Below are 24,532 nucleotides of genomic sequence, written 5' to 3'. Positions count from 1 at the left end.
TAGCAAATCGTTTTCTGACAGTGGCCAAACCTCGATCCGAACGGGATTCAGCACCTGGAACCCCTGGACAGCTCTGGAAGCCAGACGCTGACGGAACCATTCCCCTAGGGTCGGAGTTTCCCGCCGGAGCCACCCGGTGGCTGTACCCGCCGCTCTGAGGGAGGAAACTACTTTCCCTTGCCGGTAGGAGAGGTGGAGTCGCGGGGTGAGTGGCAGCCGTAATAGCCAATGGCGTGGAGAACTTAGCCCGCTGCGCTTGGGGCGGCCAATGGGCAGGGGCGTGGGCGGGGCGTGGGCAGCTGCGCGCCGAGCTGGGGCTAGACCGGGACCGCTGCAGTGGGGTGGGCACGGCGCGGCGGTTGAGCGGCGGGCGGCTCCGGCGGGCGGGCGAGGACCCGGAGGAGGTACGTGTGGGCCGGGGCGGGGCTGAGGGCGGGGGCGGCCCGGGGCCTGGCGGGCTCTGCCGCCTGTTAGCCGAGGCCCCGCCTTTACTGGCGATCTGTGTGATTTGCGTCCGGCTTCCCCAGCGGAGCGCGACTTGTCCCCTCTCGAGCGGGGCGCCCAGTGCAGCGCGGGACACACAGAAGGCGCTCAATAAGTGCTGAGGGAAAGGATGAATGAATGAGCCCGTCCCCGCTGCCCAGCCCCATCAGCCCCCGGTTTGAGGGCGTCCAGGTCACCCTCACCCCCACGCCACAGACTGGGGCATCCCGACACTCGGCAGGTATTTATTGGGCGCCTACTGTACCTGGCTCTGGGCTGAGGAAGACACACTCCCTGCTCCCGTGGAAGTCGCAGCCCAGGGCGAGTGATGACATTCAGGGACTTTAAATTATGTAGTTCCCTGTAGCACCAATGATGCCAGGGGACGGGGTAGGAGACCCCTCTCCACTGGTGGCATCTGAGCTGACATGGGGACGCGGGCAGTGAGAATTGGGAGGTTGGGGAGAAAGCCTAAGGACAGGGGAGCAGCCGCGGTCCCTCATTCTAATGGTAACATTTTCGGGTCTATCTAGGGCGAGATCTGCTTTACTTTGGCTCATTGAGTCCCCGTAAAGAGGTCCACATGCTTCAGCTCATCCGTTTGTTCAGCCAGCGGTTACTGAGCATCTGTTCTGCACCAGGCCTTGCGGTGGGTACAAGGGATGCCATTTAGGGCGGGGGAAGCCCTCCTGAGGGACTGAAAGACAAGCATCATTGGAAGGTCAGGGGAGAGAAGTGGTCCAGGCCAAGAGAACAACAGGTGCAAAGGCCCTGAGGCGGGAATGGGCTTGCCGGTGCAAAGGCCCTGAGGCGGGAACGGGAACGGGGAGGTGGAGCCCGAGCTGATGGTGCAGAGCCTTTGCCTCAGGGTAAAGCCTTTGGATTTTTTGTAAGGGCAGTGGGACCCAGAACATTCTGCAACAATGGAAATGTTCTCTGTCTGTGCTGTCCAGTACGGCAGCTGCTAGACTCAAGTGGCTATGGAACACTTGAAATGTGGGTAGCGCAACTGAGGAGCTGAATTCTACATTTTATATAAATTTTTTTTTAATTAAAATAAATTTTTTTGGCCGTGCCACATACAGGATCTTAGTTCCCCAACCAGGGATCGAACCCATGCCCCCCGCAGTGGAAGCGCAGAGTCCTAACCACTGGACCGCCAGGGAATTGCCTACATTTTATTTAATTTTAATTAACTTACACAGACACACGCGGCTAGCGACTGCCGTGTTGGACAGTGCAGCCGTGGAGAATTTTCTGCAAGAGACAGGGACGTGTGCTAGGCCTGGAATGGGGTGAAGTACTGGGGGTGATGGGCTTGGTTGCTCTAGCTGGTCAGATAACCAATCCAACAGCTGACACGGTTGCCCCTGACATTCACAGTGGCTGGACTGAGGCATGAGCCCCTGGCTGCGTGGCTGGGCCCCGTAGCGCATCGTGGGAGGGGAGTGTGCGCCCACACATGGTTTGGCCCTGCAGTGACCGGTGACCGGAGCAGCCCGGGCCGCCGCCATGGTGAAGTTGTTGGTAGCCAAAATCCTTTGCATGGTGGGCGTGTTCTTCTTCATGCTGCTGGGCTCCCTGCTTCCCGTGAAGATCATCGAGACGGATTTTGAGAAGGCTCATCGTTCGAAAAAGATCCTCTCACTCTGCAACACCTTCGGAGGAGGGGTCTTTCTGGCCACATGCTTCAATGCTTTACTGCCGGCTGTGAGGGAAAAGGTAAGGCTCCCTGGGGTGGTAGCAGCAGCCCTTGGCACCTTATGGCCAATCGTCTCTGGTACCTTTTGTTTTTTCTTTCCTTTTATTTTTTTTTGTAATTGAGATATAGTTGTTGTGTTTTTGTTTTTCTTTTTCTTTTGGCTGTGCTGCGTGGCTTGCAGGATCTTAGTTCTCTGACCACGGACTGAACCCGGGCCCTCAGCAGTGAAAGTACAGAGTCCTAACCACTGGACAGCCAGGGAATTCCCTAATTGAGATATAGTTGATGTACAATATTGTATAAGTTACAGGTGTGCAACATAGTGATTCACAATTTTTAAAGGTTATACTCCATTTATATTATTATAAACTATTGGCTATATTCCCTGTGCTGTACAGTATATCTTTGTAGCTTATTTATTTTGCACATAATAGTTTGTACTTCTTAATCCCCTACCCTTATCTTGCCCCTCCCCATCTCTGGTGCTTTTCAACCCTGATACCAAGCTCGGGGCCTTGACACTATAAGGGTGACAGGAAGTAGAAAATGAATTTGCTGTGTGACCATGAGTTGGTTGCGTCTCTTCTCTGGGTCTTATCTGGTAAACAAGGGGTTTGAACTAGACCTAGGGTTCCCAGCTGGTGGGCTCATCAGCCATTACTTGACCAGACCACCTGCCCCAGACACATGCACTTTGTCTTGAAGCTGGCGATTGTGGCCTCTCTTCAACTCCTGTATCAGTTAGCTACTGCTGCGTAACAAATTATAACAAACTTAGCATCTTAAAACAACACATGTTTATTCCTACACAGTTTCTGTGGGTCAGCAGTCTGGGCACCACTTGGCTGGGTCCTCTGCTGCCGGCTCTCATGAGGCTGCAATCAAGGTATCCGGTGGGCTGTGGTCTCATCTCAAGGTTTGACTGGGGATGGATTGGCCTCTGAGCCAATGTGGTTGTGAGGCGGGTTCAGTTCCTTCCTGGCTGTCAGACTGAGGGCCCAGTGTCTCCCTGGCTGTTGGTTGGGAGCCACCCTCAGTCCCTGGCCACACTGTGCCATGTGCTTTATCCACAAGCCCCATCCTGTGCCTGGACTCCTGATGTTGAGGGCTGGGAGGTGTTTTATGCTGCTAAGCTTGCGTTCCTCTGTTACACAGCGCGGGACCCTTGTGCACTTGGCGTCGGTGAGGATGAGATCGGAGTCCTCTCTGACACCCTGTGCACCCGCCCCCCCCCCCTGCCGTTTTCCACATTCCCGCAGTGCCACCCCTCCGGCCTGGACTGCTGCAATGACCTTGCCCCTCCCCATCCCCCTTCAGTGCTCGGGGCCCTCTCACGGTCCTCCCCAAACCACTCCTGGGCCGCGCCCCTGCCCCAGGCTCCCCACGCCTCAGTGGGCCAGGCCCCTCCTCCTGGCTGCCCGCCAGCCTCAGCCAGAGTGTCTGCCTCACGGTCTGGTGTGGCTGCCACTCGCCATTCCGGCTGGTCAGGTTTCAGTGAATTGAAATCAAACCCACTTCAACGTGCCAGTCCTCAGCCGCACCAGCCACATTTCAAGTCCTCGTGGGCCACGCGAGGCTAGCGGCTTCCGTATCAGACGGCACAGATAGAGGACATTTCCACCATCCGGAACGTTCTGTGGGACAGTGCTGACTCAAGGATCTGACGAGGATGGCTGGATGTGCCGGCGAGCCTCATGCTCGTTCTCAGCACGTTCACCCAGGGGGGTGGAGAGGTGGGGGGCTCTGGAAACAGCCTCCGGGTTGTGTAGAAGCCAGCCCTGTGCAGGCATCAGGGCCAGAAGCCCTGGCTGATATCCCAGTCTGGAGGCCAGAAGTCCGAGACCAAGGTGTCAGTGGGCTGGGTCCTCCGGCCGTGAGAGAGGGTCTGTCCCGTGTCCCTCCCAGCTTGTGGGGATCATCTGCGGTCCTTGGTCCCTTACCTTGTGGCTCCATCACCCCAGCTCTGCCTCCGTTGTCACACGGCCTCTCCCTGTGTGTCTCTCTTCTTCTGTCTCGGAAGGACACCTGTCATTGGATTAAGGACATCATCCTTATCCAGGATGATGTCATCTCAAGATCCTTATCTTATGAATGAGTTTCCTGGGGTGGCCATAACAGAAGACCAGAGACGGGGGGCTTAAACAGCAGACGCTTATTCTCTCCCAGGGCTGGAGGCTGCAAGTCCGAGACCAAGGTGCTGGCAGGGTTTGGTCCTCCTGAGGCCTCTCTCCTTGCTTTGTAGATGGCCACCTCTTGCTGTCTCTTCACATGATGGCTCTTCCTCTTCCTGTAAGGACAGCAGTCCTAGTGGATTAAGTCCACCCTCACAGCCTCCTTTTAACTGAATCACCTGTTTAAAGACCCTATCTCCAAGTATGGTTAGTTTTGTGGCACTAGGGGTTGGGAGACTTTTATATAGAAATTTCCTTTTGTTGGGGAGACACAATTCAGCCCATCACACCTCAGTTATATCTGCAAAGACGCTTCCAAATAAGGTCACATTCTGAGATTCCTGGTGGACATACCTTTCAGGGGTCATGATGCAGCCCACTACATTCTTTTTAAATTGGTTGACATAGTGGACATGACGTGAGGCCTAGTCCCTTTCTAATAGAGTTTTTATTTTTAAATATTTATTTATTTATTGACTGTGCTGGGTCTTAGTTGCGGCATGCAGACTTCTTAGTTGTGGCATGCAGACTTCTCAGTTGCGGCATGCATGTGGGATCTAGTTCCCCGACCAGGGATTGGACCCAGGCCCCCTGCATTGGGAGCGCAGAGTCTTACCCACTGGACCACCAGGGAAGTCCCTTCATTTTTAAATCCATCAAGGATGAGCCACCACTCCTCTTTAAGACCTGTATGATTTGGGTATTTCTGCTACTTGAAAGGTGACGTCTGAAGAACCTGTTGCGTGGGCAGCGGGGGTCTCGGCGGTGGCGCCTCTGAACCTCTCCCCGTCTTTTCCCCCTCTCGCGCCCTCTTCTCCAGCTCCAAAAAGTCCTGAGTCTTGGGCACATCAGCACCGACTACCCGCTGGCCGAGACCATCATGCTGCTGGGCTTCTTCATGACCGTCTTCCTGGAGCAGCTCGTCCTGACCTTCCGCAAGGAGAGGCCGGCCTTTATCGACCTGGAGACGTTCAACGCCAGCTCGGACGTGGGCAGCGACTCAGAGTACGAGAGCCCCTTCATGGGTGGCTCGCGGGGCCACACGCTCTACGGGGAGCCCCATGCGCATAGCCACGGGCTGAGTGTCCAGGAGCTGTCGCGCTCCAGCCCGTTGCGGCTCCTCAGCCTGGTCTTCGCCCTGTCGGCCCACTCGGTCTTCGAGGGCCTGGCCCTGGGCCTGCAGGAGGAGGGGGAGAAGGTGGTCAGCCTGTTCGTGGGGGTGGCCATCCACGAGACACTGGTGGCCGTGGCCCTGGGCATCAGCATGGCCAGGAGTGCCATGGCCCTGAGGGACGCTGCCAAGCTGGCCGTCACTGTGAGCGCCATGATCCCCCTGGGCATCAGCCTCGGCCTGGGCATCGAGAGTGCCCAGGGCGTGCCCAGCAGCGTGGCCTCCGTGCTGCTGCAGGGCCTGGCAGGCGGTACTTTCCTCTTCGTCACTTTCTTTGAGATCCTGGCCAAGGAGCTGGAGGAGAAGAGCGACCGGCTGCTCAAGGTCCTCTTCCTGGTGCTGGGCTACGCCGTCCTGGCGGGCATGGTCTTCCTCAAGTGGTGACCATCCCGTGCCGGGTGCCCGCCCCGCCCCCACCCAGCTGGAGCCTCGCCTCCCCCGAGGGTCCGAGCTCAGCTCCCGAGCTGTGCCTGCGCAGAGGGGCCGCCCGGGACTGCACTGAGCTCCAGATCCTACACCCCGAGCCTTGGGGCACCGCTACTACTTTTACAAATTCTTCTCTTAAAAGTATTCACCAAAGCTGTGTGGCCATGTCATCCGCAGGCGTGGGGGTCTGGTGACTCGCAGGGGAGGTGGCCCCAGGCGTCCAGGTGGGGTCAGACCCAGACCCTCCCCACCCCTAAACACTGCTGGCTGTGGACGAGTGCGGGAGAGGCCAGCCTCTGTCCTCCGCAGCCCTGGCTACAGTGCCAACGCCGTAGCCACCCCCCACGCCTTCCCTGGAGCCCTGCAGCACGTCGCGGGCGCGTCCCCAGGGTGAGCAGAGGGTCCAGTCGCTGTCACGTGATGCCCTGAGGGGTTTCTGAAAGGGGTCCGCCAGCCAGGAGCCTCCATTCGTTCGCGGTTAGTGGGGGTGATGGGGCTGTGATTCCTGCCACCTGAGGCTGTGCTTCTGGGGAGGCGGAGGTTCCAGGGATCTCGGAGCCGCCCTCTTCTTCCCTGCTTTCTGGTGCGGCTGCCCTGCCGGGAGAGGTTGCTCTCCAGGGGCTGGGGTTCTGGGCCGGGCTGAGCTGCTCGGCTCCCCGAGGCAACAGAGCCCCAGGGCTGCAGAGAGTGTGGGCAGGCCTGGGGCAGCTTGGCCACAGGGTCTCCAGAACAAGACGACTCCCACAGGCCAGGGTCAGGGGCCATGTGACTCAGCTCCCCCCGCCAGACACAAATGAAGCTAGGACCCCCCTCGGGGAGCGCAGGAGCCTAACAGCCCCGTGGGGCTGGCGCAAACCCTCCCCTCCGTGGCAACAAGCTCTGTTAGTGTAGTCATGGCAACCGGCTCCTGCTCCCGGGCTGAGCCAGGGCTGAGGGCCCTTCCGGGGGGACTTGACTGTGTCTGCCCCCAAGCCTGGAGGCGCGGCCTCGGCTTCCCCAGCTCCATCCCATTACTTACACCCTTCCTGTCTTCTCACTTGTCCACTCGGCGATGAGGCCCAGGCTCCTTCCTAGAACCTCTGATTTCCTTCCTCTCACTCACGGTCGCTGCCCAGACCCACACTGGGGAGACCGGCTGTGGCAGTGGGGTCGTCACAGCTTCCCGGCGAGGACGGGCCCCTCTGCCCCGTGGCCCTGGGTGCGGTGGGGCCTCCAGCCGGTCACTCCGGCCCGGTGGTGTTCCAGGAGCAGCTACTTGCTTGTCCCAGGGGGCGTCCCAGGCGCTGGCCTGCTGCCACCTGCCCGGCTCCGCGGGCAGGAGAGCACACAACCTCTGCCACGGCCCCAGCCTCATTCGGTGTCGATATGGGTCTCGGGGCAGGGCCGTGTGTCCAAGGCCCCCCACTTCCACTCTGTTGGGCGCCCACCCCACCGCTGCTGGAAGTATTGGGCCCATTTCCAGGAACTTCTGTCTGGCTTTTGCCAGGACCCACGTCTGAATCCCGCATGGCCTGACCCTGTCCCCATGCTGGGAAAGTGACCCCTGTGGGCGTGGGACCATCACCTCCACCTTGTCCTAAACCCATCCTTGCTGGTGACCCCTGCCCCTACTTCACTCCACCTTTGCCCCGGGTGGGCGGGATGTCATGGAGTTGCCAGATTCCAGAGCCTGCCTTCAGAAGGTGTGGCCCATGGGACGGGGCTGGGCAGGGTCCCCCAGGGGCCCCGTCCCCCTGAATCCAGTAGGAAACCCCCCCGTGGGTGCAGAACAGCCTGCTCCAGGCTTCCCCCCCTCCATACTCCTTCCCCTCCGTTACCTAAAGCACGTGCACAGCAGGGTCCCCGCCCTCCCGCCAACCATCAGCTTCCTGGGATGCCTGGGGACACCACAAGCCCCTCCACCCCTCAGTTCCATTTCCCCTTCCCTTCCCTGCACTGGAGCCTTCAGGGTCACATCATCCCCCCTCGCTCTAAGCCAGCTTCCAGACCAGGAAGGGCGCTGCCACACCAGTGAGGGGGGAAACCCCGGGGGCCCCCGCCTGCCCCTCAGACACCGCCACCCCGGTCCCTGGCATCCTCGGATCCCCAGCCTGCCCAGCCTCCGTCTCTGGTCCAGACCAGCCTCTGGTCTCTCTCTAGGGTCCTGCCAGACCCAGCAAAACTACTTCCAGGCCCCCCAGGGATGCTGGGACCCCAAGAAGTTTGGGGGGGTGCTGTGTGTTGTAGGAGAGGATACAGCCTGCCCCCCCAGCACCCCCAATGCCACCCCTCCTGTCTGCTGTGGTTGGAGGGGCCAGGGTCAGCCCTGGGGTCTGCTTCCCGGGGCCACAGGGATGATGGTGTCACTTGGTCAGTTCTGGTCAGCTTTCCCTGCTTTGGCCAAGGATCAAAGTTGAAAGCTGAGGTAAGAAGAAAAATGGTCGTCCCATCTGATGGGGGCCCCGGAGAGGCTGACCTCGCTCCTGAGGTCCCCCGGCTCATGGTGGCCATGTCCAGCCTAGACCAGGGTCTTCTCGTCTAGGCCAACTCAGTGGCTCCATCTCCCCCACACCCGCTCTGACACGACAGGTGCCACGTGGTGACAGCTTTGGCTGAAGAAGCCTGTGGGTTGGTCACCCACCACCTGGGGCCCTGGACCAGCCCTGACATGGAACTGGACGTCGGCCACGAAAGCCTTCATTCATCTCTGTGCAACTTTGCGCCATCGAGGATGTGTTGCTTTGAGATCTGTGTGCGTGTCTCATGGAGGAGAGGGGGCACACGCCTGCTAGTGACCTGTGTATCGCTTGGTGACAACCAGGCACAGCCACCTTCACTTGGACACGAGTGTTCCCAAGTAGCACAAACGCCTTTCTGTTTAAAGAAACAAAACTCCCAGCACAAAACACCAGGCACCACCTTTATCCGGATGTGACCTGGCTGACCTGGCTGGGTCATGTGCCATGACTTGACCTGGCTGGGTCAAGGCCACCCCTAGCCACTTGGCTGCGACCAGGCAGGCTCTTGGCAGCACGATTATGGGGGCCCAATGCGGGGGCTCAGCAAGCAGGAGGGTTGAGCCAGGACTCAGCTCTGGTCCTTGGTACAGCGTCACCCTCACCGGCCCCGCCGCCCCCGAGCCGAGTGGAGTCGGGGCTCCTAGTGCCGGCGACAGCTGGATGCAGTCAGCCGGGGCCCCCTCCCTGATCTGGAGACAAAAGAGTAGAAAGTTAGGAGGCGGCACCCAGGCCTTGCGGACTGAATCAAGCGTAATAACAGTGTGTCGCGGCTTCTGTTGTCTGCTTTTTGCGTTTCTGGGGGAGAAGTTATTAGTGTGGAGCCGGGGAGGGGGGTGCCGCTTGCCAGCCAGTCTGCATCTTCTGGGCCCTGAAACACAGGCATCGGGGCGTGTGTCCCTGCACACAGCACCTCCAGGCCTGCCCTGACCACCAGCTCTGGACCCTCAGCCTTGCCAGGAAGAGAGGGTCATGCAGCCCACCTGTCCCAGCCCGTGTCCACCCTGAGCTGTCTGTCAGTTTTGGTACAGAGCCAGTGACCAACCCACCTGACCTTTTGAGAGCCTTCTGCAGGCTGGGACTGGGCTGGGACTCCTGAGGGCAGAAGGGGGCTGCTGCAGGGCTTGGGGTAGTTCTGGGAAGACCCTAGAACTCTTCTCCTGGCTGTCAGTTGGCTGAGGCCAGATTGGGCTGCAGAAGGGAGACCCCGTCCCTCCCCGCCCCTGACACCCTCCAGGCCTCTGCAGCTCCTGGGGCAAGAATAGCTGATCTGGCAGACCGCAGTGTTCTGGCCGAGGGCCCAAGTGATTGCTGTGTGCCCAGCCTGGCGGGAGAGAGCCGAGATGGGCAGGTGGGCCGTTTAGAGCCCCCTGACTCAGTGCCTGCGAGGCACAGCTGAGGTGCTGCGTTTAAAGCAAAAGAAAAGGCCGCCACGGTTCACATGCCCTCTCCTTTGAGGGACCGGCTGGGCCTCCTGCTTAGCTAGTCTTGGCTGGGGCAGGGCCAGAGATTTTGCATTTCTTTCTCTTTTTTTTTTTTGGCTGCGCCGCACGGCTTGTGGGATCTTAGTTCCTCGACCAGGGATCGAACCTGGGTCCATAGCAGTGAAAGCCGGCGTCCTAACCACTGGACCGCCAGGGAATTCCCAGATTTTGCATTTCTACCAAGCTCCCAGGGGATGCTGGTCTGGGGACACGTTTGAGGTCCATTGCCCTACCCCAGGGTCCCCCCAGCACTGCTGACGTGGTGCTGGGTCATCCTCTGGGGGGCCGTCCTGGATGCCCTGGGGTGTGGAGCAGCCTCCCTGGCCCCACCCACTCAATGCCAGGAGCCCACCCTGGTCATGACAACCACAAATGTCCCCAGACATCGCCCAGGGTCCCCTGGGGGCAGAATCACCCCCAGGGGAGACCCACTGTCCCAGAACCTAAGGCAGCTCACATTCTAGCAAGGGAGACAGATGATAGATGGACACAAAAGGTGATAAGTGCCCTGAAGATAAGCAAGGTGGAGGGAGAGCCACGAAGGGAGACAAAGACTATTTTAGCAGTGTGGTCGGGGCGGGGGGGAATCTCTGAGGGCCTCACTGGAGTCAGAAGATGGGTGAAGAGCTTTTCTGGCAGAGGAAGTGGCCTGTGCAAAGGCCCTGAGGTCTCCCTGCATGTCGTGGTCCTTTTCTCTGACTGATCAAAGCTGTCCGGCTCTCTGTTAAAGGATGCAGGTGTGGCAGGGATTCATCCTGCTAATGGCTTAGGCTCCAGTGACCCCGCTCCTTGGAGGTGTTGATGACAACACAGCCCCGTATGTGGAAGAGCCCCTCAGGCCACTCCCAGGGGCTAGGCAGGTGGCTTCAGTGAAGGACCAGCATCTTCCACCAGAGGCTGGGGTCCAGCTCCTACAGGAGCTGGTGGGCAGAATTTGGGCACGAGACACCAGCCCATTCATTTTTTAAGGCAAACTGTGTTTTGACAAATGACCTTCTTATTTTTAAATGTTGACACCAAAGTTAAAAACAAATAAAAAACCTCTGAGGGCCAAACAGCATCGGTGAGAGGCCGTGGCTCCCAGCCTCAGCTTCGCCTACATAATTGCATTAATCCCGGGAGCACAGAAAGAGCAGAGCATGAGACCCAGCCACCTTCCTCCCTGCACAGTGGGTCTGGAGAGCGGCCCCCGCCCGGAGCAGCTGTCAGGAGGCCAATAGGCTGCAAGGCCAGGCGAGGAGCAGGGACCTCTCAGGTGAGTGGCTGTCCCTTTACATTTGAGAGGACTTCTGCTGATCAAGGACAGCCAAAGGCCAGGTGTGCATCCCTGGGCCAGGCCCCCAGACAGCCTGGGACAGCAGAAAGGCTGGCCTGTGGCTTCAGAGCCTGATGGACCCGAGCTCCAGCCCCAGCCCGGCCTCTTCCCAGCTGGGCCACCCCAGGGGAGCTGATCCCCTTCTCTGAGCTGATAAAACCCAACCCTCTCCTGCACTGGCGCATGAAGGCCAGGGCTCTCCCGGCCGGCCGTGGGAAAGGGGGGACTGCCGTCCTAGTTTGGGGTACTCAGGTGGGCGTTGAGCCCTGTGCCCTGGAAAGTGAGGGGGAGACTCTGGGGCCTGTCCTCTCCTGGCTCATCCGGCCGGGAGCCTGGCCTGGGAGCTATAAATAGCAGCCGCAGAGTGGAGCGTGCCCACGCTCCTAGGCATGAGTCAGCCTGCCCCAGCCTGGGCTGGTGCCTGGAGAAGCAGAGGGCCGGCCCAAGGCTGGAGGCCCGGCCCAGTGCCCCTGGTCACTCAGAGACGTAAGCAGGCAGGCAGTCGGAGCGGGAGGGAGCGGGGCTGTCATCTCTGAGCGCCTGTGTGCCCGGCAGCCCCAGGAGGGTGGACGTCATGGCCGATCGATCGCTCCCAGCAACCCTGGGAGGCAAGACAATGGTGATCCTCATTCACAGATGGGGAGACTGAGGCTCAGAGGAGCGCTTGGCCGGGATGCGGAGATCCACGGGGCTGTCTCCATCGCTGGCTGAGAGCACTTGGAGATGTGGGGCTGGGACCAGGCCACCCTCTGTGGTGCCCCACATGGCCTAGGACAGGGCAGGAGTGGGGTGTGCCCGGGGAACAGCTCCAGGCAGCCGGGGTTGGATGGGGAACTGGAGGGGAGCTTGGGTCAGGTCGGGAGGAGCTTGAACGCCCGTCTGAGAAGCTGGACCTTGACCCGGAAGTGAAGGAAGCCACGGGTGGCATGAGAGCAGGGGAGTCTGTGCGGTGAAGGCCAGGGTAGAAGGAGGGCTGGAGGAGGCTGTCCTGGGAGGCCAGGAAGGAGGCGGGTGGGATGGTCCAGGTGCTAGAGGCCGGGAGGTGCAGTGGAGGAGCTGAATCAGGGAGAAATGGGGCCCTTCAAGCCTCCAAAGCAGGACGAACCTCAGAGGCCCAGCCTCTGGGGGAACCAGATGGTCTTGGGGGCAGTGCCCACCTCTCCAAGGGAACAGGAAGGGTCTGGCTCAGCCAGAGCCACAGACAAGTTGGGTCAGCAAAAATCAAAGAGCCAAGAGCCACAGGAGCCCTTGGGCTCCAGCCGACCATCTGCTCACATACCTCATGATGGGGAGCTCACCACCCTACAAAGAGCCTCTTTCACCCTCTGACTGCTCTGACCCCAGAAAGTCCCTCCTTGTGGGACCCTTAGTGTCAACCTACCCATCGAGGGGTGCCTGCTTCTAACAGGCTTGGGCCCTGGGGCGTTCTCACACCCACCCCTGCCTGGTTCAGTTGCTGTTTCCCAAAGCCCAGTCTTCTCTGAGATGAGTCTCCACCCTCCCAGTCTTCAGGAGGGAGGGGTGATGGTACCCTGTTGGCTTAAACGTGGATACACAGATGTCAACCGCACAGACGCTTCCCAAAGGCAAATGTTTATTCTCAGAGACAACTCCTATTTGATGAAGATAACATTTTCCTACCAGAAAACTGCAAATCCATTCCCCTTGGCTCCCTTTGTTCACCCCCAGCTTCAAAAGCAACTGCCCTCCCACCCACCCCTGCCCCCAACTCAAGGGCCCAATTGCCATCTCTGCCTTGGTGGCCTGCCCTTAGGGGCACCAACCCACACCAAGTCCCACCCTGCCAGGACAAATCCCCCGGGATGGGGACTAGTCTCCAGGTACGTCCCCACTGCCCCGAGCCCCCTTGGGCCACCTCTGCCTTCTCATACATCTATTGATTGATTGATTATTCATTCCATCAATGCACCCCCCCCCCGCTGGGGGACCCTGCCCTGGACCCTCACCCCCACCAGCCCAAGGGTGTCCCGTTCTGTTCCCCCAGGCCCCTTGTCTGCAGTTCTGCCAACTGGCCCCTTTTCTTTGCTCCTGGGTGACCTCGGCTCTGCCCCCATCTTGCCCAGCGGCCGGCTGCTGGGTGGCCCTGGGGTGCGCCAGCTTCCTCCCGGGGAAGCAGACCCCACCCCTATCGCGTCCCCGGCAGGAGCCGGTGTTCACCGGGCGGGGGTCCAGATGGGGGTCCGGGCGGGGCTGCGCGCACGGCAGGGCGCGGGGCGGCGGTGACCTTGTCCGGGGGCGCGGGGCCGGGGGGAGGGGCGGAGCGCGGCGCCCGGCGGCGGGCGGGGACGGGCGGGGACGGGCGCGGGCGCGGCGGCGGCAGCTCGGGCGTGCGGGGGGCGGCGGCGCCCGAGCGGACACGGAGACGGCCAGCAGCAGCCGCGGCGGCGCCGCAGGGACGAGCGCGCAGGTAGGCGGCCGGGGCGGGGGACCGGGGCCCGCTGCGTCCCCCCGCGAGGCCCGCAGGTTCTCTCCCCGCGCGCCCTCCTTTGTCCGAGCCCCACCCTCCCCGGCCGCGGGGCCGGGCCCTCCACCGGACCCCCCTCCCCGGTCCGGCTGGGCCCCGGCCGGGCCGCCCTCCGCGCCCACCTTGGACAGCTCCCTCCCGGCATCACCCCTCCCCCACGGTACTGACGGGCAGCCTTTCGGCAGAGCCAGCCCCTCCTCCGGCCCACAGGAGTCCCCCTGGGTCCCGCTGTCAGGGCCCCTCCAGGAGGAATCGAGTGGGCCCCGAGCCCGTCTCCCCACACCGCCGCCCCGTTCAGCCCTCCTGCTCCCTCTCCCAGCCGAGGCCCTCATCCAGGAGCCCCTCCTCTGGTGGACGGCCCTCCCCCACCACTTAGATCCTCCTCGGGCCCAGGGGAGCCCCCTCGGGCCCAGGGGAGCCCCCTCTCCTCAAACCCCTCACTGGTCAGGTAATCCCTATGTCAGACCCCCTTGGGGCAGGCAGCCCGAGCCCCCAGGCCCTCCCCTGGGTTGGGGCCTGCTTTCTTGCACCTGAGGTCGCTCCAACCTCCCAGTAGCAGTGGGCTCCGGGGATCCAGGACCGGGCAGCTTCCCCTGGCCCGGGAGCCTCAGGGTGGGCTGCCTTGCACAGGGGAAGGACCCCAGGCTGTGTAGTCAGACGGGGCCGGGTTCAAATCCTGCTCTGCTCTGCCACCTCTCTGCTGTGACCTTGAGCCCGTGCCACCCCCTTTTGCGCCTTGATGCCCACAGCCCCCTCCCCCCAACCCCAGCCCATGGGAGGTGCGGGTGGTTTTCAAATGGCACCAGGTTGGTTCCTGGCGTGGGTTTGCGGGTTATTGAATGGGGCTCCTAGTCAGGGATCCCAGGCCCCGGTGGGCCCCTCCCGGAGGACACCCCTGCTGACAGGCCTGGAGCACTGCCAGGGGGTCTGCACCCAGAGCGAGGCAAGGGCTGGGTCTGGGGTGGCAGAACAGACGGTCACCGGCCACCCCAGGTCCCTCGGCCAGTTGTGGCGGTGCCTGGCTGCATGCTGATGAGCCCACTTCTTGGGGTGCCCACCCAGGAAAGGTAGTGACTGCAGAGCAGGCTGGCAGTCCTGCCAGTCCCCCCCCCCACAGTGCTATGCATGTCACCGAGATGACTAAAAACAGTCCCCCACGAGTTAGAACCGCTAAAGCTCCTACAAGTTTGCCTGGCACGTAATTTGTGAGATACGTGTCAGCTGTTACCTTCTCCGTATGTCTTTTTCTGACAAACCTGGTACTTTTGATCATTGAGAATGTGCCTTCCCAACCCACGACCAGCCGAGTGCTTTACACCCTGGGCCCTTGTGATTGATAACCATGTCCGTCCATCTTTCCTGAGGGCTCTGTGCGCCAGGCACCTGGCCAAGGGCTTTATCCAGCTTGTGGCCCTGCTTGTCCCAGCAGCTCCGTGGAGTGGGCACTGAGACTGCTCACATTTCACAGATGAGAACATCGAGGCTCGGGAACATCAATTTACTTGCCCCGGTTTTCACCGCCAGGGTCTTTCACACCATTGGGTCTTGCTCCCCGCCCCCGCCCACCACACACACACCTGAGGGAAGTAGCATGGCCTGGGTGCAATCTTGCCATATCTTCTCTACCCCATTGTAGACCCCGCCCCATGTTGAGGGACCCTCAGAGATGGCTGAGAAGGAGGCAGGGAAGGGGTCTCTGCTGTTTCTATAAGTAAGGACGCAGATGCTTGGAGACAGGCTTCCTGCCTTCCCACCCCCAGGTCACGGTTCTTCTCCCACCTCCATCATTTCAGGAATTGCTGTGCTGTGTGACCTCCCGAGGTCACTGGACCTCTCTGAGCACAGGGTAGGGGAGAGGGGAGAAGAGGACCCCTTCGCAGGGAGTTCTGTTCCTACGGACACATCAGACCTGAGCGGGAGGCCAGGACAGGCCAGACCATAGTCTGGGTTTGGAGTTCAGGGAGCGAGGCTTTCTCTCTTTAGGCTAAGTTTTACTTTTCTCATCTACAGCCTGGGCTGCTGTGGGAAACCCGCTTCATGATTTGCAAATTCTTGGACCTCCAGCACCAGGATCACAGTTATGGGATGAGGGGAGGAGAAGAGCTTTAAAATGCAAGTTCCCAGGGCTGTGGCCCTGAACCAAAGGATTCACCACTTCCAGGGCTGAGGCCCTGCAATCTGCATTTTAAAGATGCCCTACCACACAGCTCCCATGAGGCTGAGGAGCCTGTGGGCTGGGGTGAGAGCAGGGAGCCTGTGATGGCCGGAGAGAGGCACCCCTTTACTTATTTTGCAGAGGAGAAACCTGAGGCTCAGGGTGGCAAAGCAGCTTGCCCAGGTCACAAAGCCAGGGAAAAGCCAGTGCCACCTGGGGGCTGGGGGAGCATGCAGGTGGAGAAAGCAGTTGGTGTGCACCCCACGCTGGCAGCTCCATGCCTCTTCCAGCCCAGAGACCCCCCCCCCCGGGGAAGGAGTTTAGGCCCCAGATTTCGTTGAAGGGAAGCAGACAGGCAGAGGATCTGGCTCTGAGCCTGTGTGCAGGACAGAATGGCAGACTTGACCAAATCAACTGGGATGCAGGAGAAATGCCGCTCCTCTGAGAAGCCGCCCTTCCCACCCCCTCCCAAGTGGGTGGTCGCTCTTGTCTGACACTCCTCTCTGTGCAGGGTCGGTCTGGGGTTCTAGCAACCGAAGCGAGCCCTCCCGGCCCCACCCCACACCCCCGCGTGGAAGATGCCTGAACAGAGCAATGACTACCGGGTGGTGGTGTTCGGGGCGGGCGGCGTGGGCAAGAGCTCGCTAGTGCTGCGCTTCGTCAAGGGCACGTTCCGGGACACCTACATCCCCACCATCGAGGACACCTACCGGCAGGTCATCAGCTGCGACAAGAGCGTGTGCACGCTGCAGATCACCGACACCACGGGCAGCCACCAGTTCCCGGCCATGCAGCGGCTGTCCATCTCCAAGGGCCACGCCTTCATCCTGGTCTTCTCGGTCACCAGCAAGCAGTCGCTGGAGGAGCTGGGCCCCATCTACAAGCTCATCGTGCAGATTAAGGGCAGCGTGGAGGACATCCCCGTCATGCTGGTGGGCAACAAGTGCGATGAGACCCAGCGGGAGGTGGACACCCGCGAGGCCCAGGCCGTGGCCCAGGAGTGGAAGTGCGCCTTCATGGAGACATCGGCCAAGATGAACTACAATGTCAAGGAGCTCTTCCAGGAGCTGCTCACGCTGGAGACACGCCGGAACATGAGCCTGAACATCGATGGCAAGCGCTCCAGCAAACAGAAGAGGACAGACCGCATCAAGGGCAAATGCGTCCTCATGTGAGCCCAGAGCGCCCACCGGCAGCGCCCCACTGTCGCGGCCCCAGGCCTCTCCCCACGTCCTGTGCCCCCGCTCCCCGCCCCCCCCCCGCCTCCTCTTCCCTCTCCTTCTCCTCCTCTTCCTTCTTTCCCCTCCCCCCACCATCTCTTCCACTTCTTTCCCTCCAACATCTCCGGCGGGGAAACTGAGGCCCTGCCGAGCCTGTGGCAGACCTGGGGCTCCAACCCAGCTCTGTCGCGTCACTCTGCCTTCCCCTCCCTCTTTGCCCCGCCCACCGTCCTGTCTGTACGCCCCGCCAAAGCCAAGCGCTGGAGGCGCCCCCCTTGATCTGCACATGGGAAAACGGGGGAAGCTGCCTGTCCCCATAGGGACTGAGGATGCCGGTTTTTCCTCCATCTCCGTGTCTCCCAGGACTCCCACCTCTTGACTCTGCCCCCTGGGTGCCCCCAGCCAGACCTGCACCCTGCCCCTACATTAGATCACTGTGACCTTGCCGGGGAGGAGGGAGTTGAAACGCACATGGACCTCAGATTTTCTTTTCTCCTACTTGGTGTTTGACATACACTCCTCTCCCCCTTCCATCCCTCATGACCTCTGGCCTGTGCCCCCCTCCCCAGGTCCCAGACCACCCCTCTCGCCCCCGTCCCCACGGATTGGTGGGGGGCCTTGCGGGCTGGGTCTCAGGCTGCCAGGCAATAACCACAGGGCTCACAGCAGTGCCCCGCCAGCCCGGAATCTCACTCCTCGCCCCGCCTGGGCTTGGGGTGCAGGCAGGGGAGGCCCGGGACCGGCCGATGGCCACGGCACAACTCCAGGGGACTGTCTGGAATTAATATGGAGGGCCTTCCCGGACATAGCCCGTAGACAGAGATCGAGACAGTTTGTCGCCACCGAGCCCAGGGCAGGGGACGTGGGGTGTTGGTGAGGGGTTGCCGGGCCCCGTCCAGAGGCAGGCATCTGGACCCAGCACCGGCAGGATCTGAGGGGCTGGACGCAGAGCTCCGCCCAGCCCGATTCCTCCCACCTATGGGGCCCCGCGGGGGGGGGGCACCCAGGAAGGCGTGGGTCCTGAAGTCAGGGTGTGCCCGCCACCACCGTGAGATTCTGTTTTTGTGAGTGTCTAGATGACACCACACTCATGGGACCCAGTGAGGCCGTGTCGGACAGTATGAAGGTGACCTGTAGGCCTGGGGTGGGGTGGGGGGCACCCATGGGATGATGCATTGGGCCCCTTGGTGTGCTGGGCAGATGGCTTGTGTCTAAGCGTGTGTGGGGGGCTCCTGTGTGTGTGATGGTCTGTCGTGTGATCCCAGTGTAGGGTGTATGCAGGGGTGGGTCGTGTGGTTGCCAGGAGGACTAGACACCTGTGATGTGTGAGCCTTGGCACCTGCAAGAGTGTGACTGTGCAGCTGCGTTTTCGGGAGTGGGTTACGGGATTTATCAGAGAGCATCTGTGGACCTGTTTGTCCTGACTGTCTGAGGAGCACCACGCCTGCTGCACTCTGTCGTAAGGGGGCTCTCAGCCCAACATCTGTATCCATCAGCCGTTGCTGGGGCACACATGAGCGCAAACTCAGCAACTTGCAACAGCACACATTTGTGGTCTCAGCATGAGGCCAGCTGGGCTGTGGTCTCATCCAAAGGCGTGACCAGGGACAGATCCACATCCAGCTCATGTGCTCCTGGGCAGCATTCAGTTGCCTGTGGTCTCAGGACTGAGGGTCTCAGCTGCCTGCTGGCCGTGGCTGGAGCTGCCCTCAGCTCCCTGCCTCCTGGGCCTCTCCCTGGGGCCACTCGCAGCGCTGGTGTCATTAGGTGCAAGGAAGCGGCACGTGTGTGTGTACGTGTGCGTGTGCACCCGCAAAAGAGAGGTCATGTGACCACGTGGGCTGTACGTGGGTAAGAGGGACTGTTTGTGTCCATCTTGGTAGCAGTGTGTTTTTCTCCTTCTGCATCTGTATGGCTGTTCACTCCGCAAATATTTACTGGGCCCACTGTGAGAAGGAGGGATTGTGTGTGTGTGCACGTGTGTGTCACCGCCCGGCGCGTGGACAGGCCCACTGAAGAAAAGGCAGCATCCTGTCTGAGCACAGCGGAACACCCCTGTCCTGTGGCGGGTCCAGGGCCCACCAGCAGCTGGTGTTGACCCCTCCCACTTGAAGGTGCCGGAGAAAGTGGGGCTGCGCAGGGGTCTGCGGCCCTTTCTCAGGGACACACCCTGATAGCACAATCTCCCTGGGGCTCTGCCTGCCTCCAGGCCTCTCCTGCCCCAGGCCCTGCCCCGACCCTGGGGTTCTCCAGCAGGAGGGGGCCAGAGCCTGCCCCAGCTGCTGGCCCATCCTGCCTTGGCACCCCTGGGTCTGGGGACCGTGCCAGGCCACGCTTGCTGTTCCCGCCCCTGCCCCCTCGCCTCCCGCATGTGGGTGCCCCCCGCCCCCCGCTGTGGGGTCTGTGTAGCATTCGCTCTACAAATAGTCTTCCTGCAATAAAGAAGTGGATTCCGCATTCCCCAACAGTGCGCCTTTTTTGGGATGGGGAGGTCAGCTCGCCACCTGTAAAGGATGAGAGACCGGAAAGATGGGGGGTGAGGGATGGGTCGTGGGAAGAGTTCGGACTTTTGTGACGAGGACTCTGGGGCATCATGGGAACATTTCAGTGCTTCTCCCCTGTGGCCCCCACAAGAGATCACACCGGCCCTGCTGGACCCTGTACTTCCTGCAGCCAGTGAGGTGACCGGGCAGGCACTATGATCCTCATATTACCTGGGGAACAACCTGCAGGATGTAAAGCAACTATACTCCAATAAAAATTAATTAAAAGAACAACAACAACAAACAAACCTGCAGGGCCTCAGTTTTCCCATCCACTAAATGGCTCAGGGCAGATTTCGTGAATTTATAAACAAGGCCAGGACTAGGGTGAGAGAGCGAGGCACTCGCCATGTGTGACAAAAAACTCAGCCATCTAGATACATATTTTACTGCAATATTTAATGTAAAGGAAGCCATGGTGAACAAAACATCACTATTTGAAATAAAGACAGGATCTGACAGGGCTGGGGCTAGAGAGTAGCAAGGGAGGTGGTTTGCACAGGCGCAGAATCAAATTTTGTCTTTAGTTATTTTGTTCATCATGGATTATTTCTGCATTTATTTTGACTTTTTAAAATATGGCATTTATATAGTATTTATCTGGATGGTGAGTGTTTTGGGGTGCGCCTTTAGGTTCAGGATTTGAGAAAAGTGCCTCACTTGCCTCACCCCAGCCCTGCCCTAATCTGTCTTTGGGGCTGCAAGAATCGCCAGACCTGATTTTTCAAGAGTGCCTGGAAATCTGGATTTCTTTTTGTGAAACAACCCGATTTTTAAATGTTGGCAACGAATTTAGAATTTTACAGCATTTGGGGGCCACCAGTTTGCAACCCTTGTGCAGACAGTAATTCCTCCTGTGGGATGGAGCTGGGCAGTGAGATGCTGTCTCCAGGCACCTGGTTCTGTCTGTGCACTGCAGGGGGTGAGCAGGGAGGTTCCTGCAGGGATGACAGCAGCCCTGGGGGGGCCCAGCTGGGAGGCCAGCAGCTCAGATCACAGAGTAACAGTGTTGCACAAAGTTCTGGAAGTCCCAGAATACAGTGGCTCCATCCTCCTGTATAAGAAAGTCTCCCCTCCATGACCGCTGGGTACTTTTGGAGACATACCAAATGTTTCCCAACAACAACGAGGGAGCATGTTAAAAATGCACATTCCAGGGGTTCAGTTCCTTTCAGGATTCTGGTTCATTCGATCTGGGTGGGGGCCCAGGAATCTGCATTTTACAATCAAGGCCCAGGAGTTAGGATATTAAGAAACCCTGGACAGGGTTGGGCGAATGACCTTGAGTTTAACCTCTCGGAGACTCAGTTTCCACCCCTATAAAACGGGGGGGTAATATCGTCTCGCCTCCTAGCCTTATGCAGAGCGTTCAACGAGAGGAAGCAGTTATTATTATTGTCCTGCATGTCAAGCGACTGATTAGGAGGGGACATTTTCTCCCCGCACGTGAGGTAGGATTCGGATTTGAAGCCGCGGCCCCACTCGGGATTCGAACTCGCGAAACGCCTTGCACCTCCTCGACGTCACTAAGTCACCTCTGAAACTCGGCTCGCCGCCCCGCGGCGGGGTCGACCACACTGTACCTATTTGCATATTAGCATAGCTCCTCCCCTCTGCGCGTTCTCCCCTTGCGGGTGGCCAGCAGCGGTGCCACTCAACGCTCCGCCTCCAGGCCCCGCCCACGCCCCACCCCCTCCCCCAGGCGCAGCCTACCCCGCTGCCTGCCCTGCGCCCCGCCCCGAGCCCTGGCTCCCGCCGCCGGCGCCCGCGATTGGCCGCATTGGGCGCCAATGCCCGCCCCCTGCGAGCCGCCCCCGCCCCCGGGGAGGGGAGCGAGCGCTCGCGGGCCCGTGGTGGGTTCGGCTGCGCTGCGTGAGGGGCTGAGGCGGCCGTGGTGGCGCGAGCGCAGGTAAGGGCGCGTGCGGCCGCGATTTGGGCCAGGGTCTGCCGCCCCCGCCTTGAGTGCCAGGGGCAGGGCGGGGCCGGGGCGGAGGGGAGGCCCGGGCGGCCGCGGGTGGCGAGTCCTGGAACGGCTGCGGACGGAATCGGGGATCGGGGTCTGTGAGGAGGGGCCGGGGATTCGGCTTAGGGGTTGGGGTCGGGGTTCCTGAAGAGGGTGCTGGGCCGGGGGTTTGGGGTGGAGTTGGGGGCTGGAGCTGGGGGTCGAGGTTAGCTGGGGAGGAGACTGCGATGGAGTTGGGGGTCCCGGTGGCCGAGGAGGGTGATCGAGGAACTCGGGGTCAGGGTGAGCTGGCACAGGGCCAGAGAGCAGAGTTTGGGGGAGCCGAGGGAAGAGGGGGGGGTCAGGCTCCTTTCAGAAAGCTTCCGAGGGCTATCAGGAGAAATGGAGAGTTAGGAGTCTGTGAGTGATGAGAAAGGAGGGGGGGGGAGGGAGGTGGGATAGAAGCTGAGAGACCCCCCCCCCGTTTTGCAGGAGGTTGATTATTCAGGAGGAAATGGGGGGATCTCGGTTAGAAGTCAGTTATGAGGATTGTGGAGGGGAATCCCCCCCACTTTGGCTAATCATCTGGTGTAGAAGGGGGCATGGGGCAGAAACCCCTTGGCAAGGCAGTGAGCTGCAGGAGATGGGCTTTGGACACACTTTGCAAGTTCTGTTTCTGGGAGGCAGGGTGCAAAGGGGAAGCAGAAAGGCTCGTGTTGGTGACCGAATTTTTCAGGAATTTGGGGGCTCAGGAGCCCAGAATCAAAGTGGGAGTTTTGGGGACAATGATATTGAGGGAAGTGGGCGGCACTTTTATTTTTCCTGGGGAGCGGGGGTTGCTCGGGGCTGGAAGGTGGGCGGTAGAAGACAGGCGTGATGAGCAGCAAAGAGCCTTCACCATTGCTAGGTGTCAGCGAGGCAAATGCCAAGTTCACAGACTTGTTCAGTCGCGTGCTGTGGTCTTGCACGGGTTGAGAGTGTAGCGGGCTCTGGAAGGTGGGCCTGTGTTCCCATGTCCACTCGGGCTGCTTGCTTGGCTGTGTCGCCTCTGGGGATTTAGTTTACTCCTCTGTAAAGTGGGAATAATAAAATAGGAGCAGGTACCTCACAGGATGGCTGCGAGGGTCAAATGAGGGGATGCGTGTACCTCGCACGCTCCTGGCACGTGGCGAGGGTACGTGCGCGTTGATAATGATGTTCTAAATTAAGGTTTTTTGGGGGGGAGGAAGGTGGGTGGGTAGAATTACTGGGTTGTCAGGGAGGGGAGGGAAGGAATCACTTGAAGCTTGACACCAGTCCCTCAATCTTAGGGTGCACATAAGAATCCCCTCTGGAGCTTTAAAAAAGAATCTGCAAAAAATATTGTTTCTTCATATTATTAAAAATGAGGGGAAAACAACAACAAAAGCCAGATCTACCTGCATCTGCCTGGATTCTGAAGCTTTATCAAGGAACAAGCGCATCTACTTAAGAGAAAGCTTCTCGGGTGGTTTTGATTAAGTGTAGCCCACAGGAGCCATTCGGATGTGTGCCCTGAAGGGGACCACTGGGCAACGGTTATATGAGCTTTACAGCTTGAGTTCACGTGATGGACCAGGGTCTTTCCCCTTGGCAGTGCTGACAAACATCGCACTGCTGGCATTGGGGCCGGGTCTGTGGGGGGCCGTCCTGGGCACTGGGGGGTGTGGAGTAGCATCCCTGGCCCCATCCACTCAATGCCAGGACTCCTCCCCCGCCAGTGTGACAATGACAGATGTCCCCAGATGTCACCCCCTGCCCCCAGGGAGCAGAATCACCCCTGGTGGAGACACCTTTCGGAAACAAAACTAAGTTATTTTCTCCTTTAAAGATCACACCTCGCCTTTGATCCTTGGGAAGTATGGCCATTCAGATTTGGGTTGGTTTTTATATCATCTCGTGTTCCGGTTTTGAGAGGAAAAAAGAAAGCACACCGCTTTTAGAGAATTTTAGAAATGCTGACTTCTTTCTAGGTGGGTCTTTTGTGTGGCTTTTGAACACTTATACTGATTTTGAATATAGGATTAATTGATTGGCTGCAGTCACTGAAAGATGCCTACAGTTGCGATTTGTTTCCTTGGTTGTAACCTAGTGCAGGAGGCTTCTACAGGAGCTTGAGTTCTTCCAGTGGTTCTTGGTCTCCAACTGCAAATAATCGTGACTGATGCCATTGTTTTTTGCTCCATGTTTCATAAAGCCTGGGGCCCTATAGTTTGAAGGGGAAGACAACTGAATATGAATTACCCTGACACACAGACAGTTCAGCTTCGTGCTTACTGAATGGAAGCATTTTTTTGGGTACACCCTGTTGTGATGTAAAAAGTACCTTCTTCTCACCAAAGTGTTATTACAGGTTTTCTCATTTGCATCTGGAAACAAATAGTCGTCTTTAAAATTGTATTTCCTATGGCATTTGTGTTGTTTTTTTTTGGCTGTGCCGAGGGGCATGCAGGATCTTAGGTCCCCAGCCAGGGATTGAACCCATGCCCCCTGCAGTGGAAGCGCAGTCTTAACTACTGGACCGCCAGGGAAGTCCCAGGCATTTGTGTTCTTGAAGCTCCTGTGTAATTTCTTAGGGAAGTGTGGTTGGGCCCGGCCTCCATGACTTTGGAACTTTCTGGAGCTTTCTAGAGAGGACGGTACCCAGGACAGTTGCGTGATTGCTGGGTGTTGACACAAACTTCAACCCCTTCCATTGCTCCCCGCAGGCTGCTGTGTCTTCACAGCCCAAGGGTGATGGGCCGAGCCACGTCTTTGTTCTGGGAAGGTTTGTCTCCTGCAGGCCCCATCCTTGACGATGTCAAGGTTTGCCATGTTCAATGCTCATTTCAACAGCTCTGGACCTCGCTTTTCACCGCTTCTCTCTTGTGCTGCCCTTGGGCCTGGCCTCTCCCTCTCTCTCTTCAGGGTCTAGAGAAAAGC

General features: G+C 59.4%; 3 protein-coding genes across 5 annotated transcripts in view; all 3 read left to right on the top strand.

The window, feature by feature from the left end:
• Positions 1–303: 303 nt before the first annotated feature.
• On the top strand, positions 304–6,121 carry SLC39A3 (solute carrier family 39 member 3). 3 transcript variants are annotated; one of them, XM_061190907.1, is made up of 4 exons: positions 304–404; positions 1,017–1,132; positions 1,867–2,205; positions 5,177–6,119. In XM_061190907.1, exons 3-4 carry the CDS (start codon positions 1,996–1,998, stop codon positions 5,909–5,911), a joined length of 945 nt encoding a protein of 314 aa, XP_061046890.1. In that variant the 5' UTR covers positions 304–404; positions 1,017–1,132; positions 1,867–1,995; the 3' UTR covers positions 5,912–6,119. The 3 variants fall into 3 exon arrangements, with proteins under 3 accessions (XP_061046890.1, XP_061046891.1, XP_061046892.1); XM_061190908.1 differs by lacking the exon at positions 304–404 and adding an exon at positions 585–724; XM_061190909.1 differs by lacking the exons at positions 304–404; positions 1,017–1,132 and adding an exon at positions 2,998–3,071 and having other exon boundaries at positions 2,088–2,205; positions 5,177–6,121.
• Positions 6,122–16,465: 10,344 nt separating this feature from the next.
• DIRAS1 (DIRAS family GTPase 1) lies at positions 16,466–17,062 on the top strand. Its single transcript, XM_061190924.1, has one exon. The coding sequence runs from the start codon at positions 16,466–16,468 to the stop codon at positions 17,060–17,062; it is 597 nt and encodes a 198-aa protein (XP_061046907.1).
• Positions 17,063–21,468: 4,406 nt separating this feature from the next.
• GNG7 (G protein subunit gamma 7) overlaps positions 21,469–24,532 on the top strand; it is a 155,781-nt gene continuing 152,717 nt past the window's right edge. The window contains exon 1 of the mRNA XM_061190931.1: positions 21,469–21,559. The gene's annotated coding sequence lies outside the window, so the exon portion shown is untranslated. The remainder of the gene's footprint in view (positions 21,560–24,532) is intronic.

This window comes from Eubalaena glacialis, chromosome 4, assembly GCF_028564815.1.
Source record: "Eubalaena glacialis isolate mEubGla1 chromosome 4, mEubGla1.1.hap2.+ XY, whole genome shotgun sequence".
NCBI classification, from domain to species: Eukaryota; Metazoa; Chordata; class Mammalia; order Artiodactyla; family Balaenidae; genus Eubalaena; species Eubalaena glacialis.
Note: the sequence above shows the minus strand (reverse complement) of the source record. Positions and strands in the feature narration are given on the sequence as shown.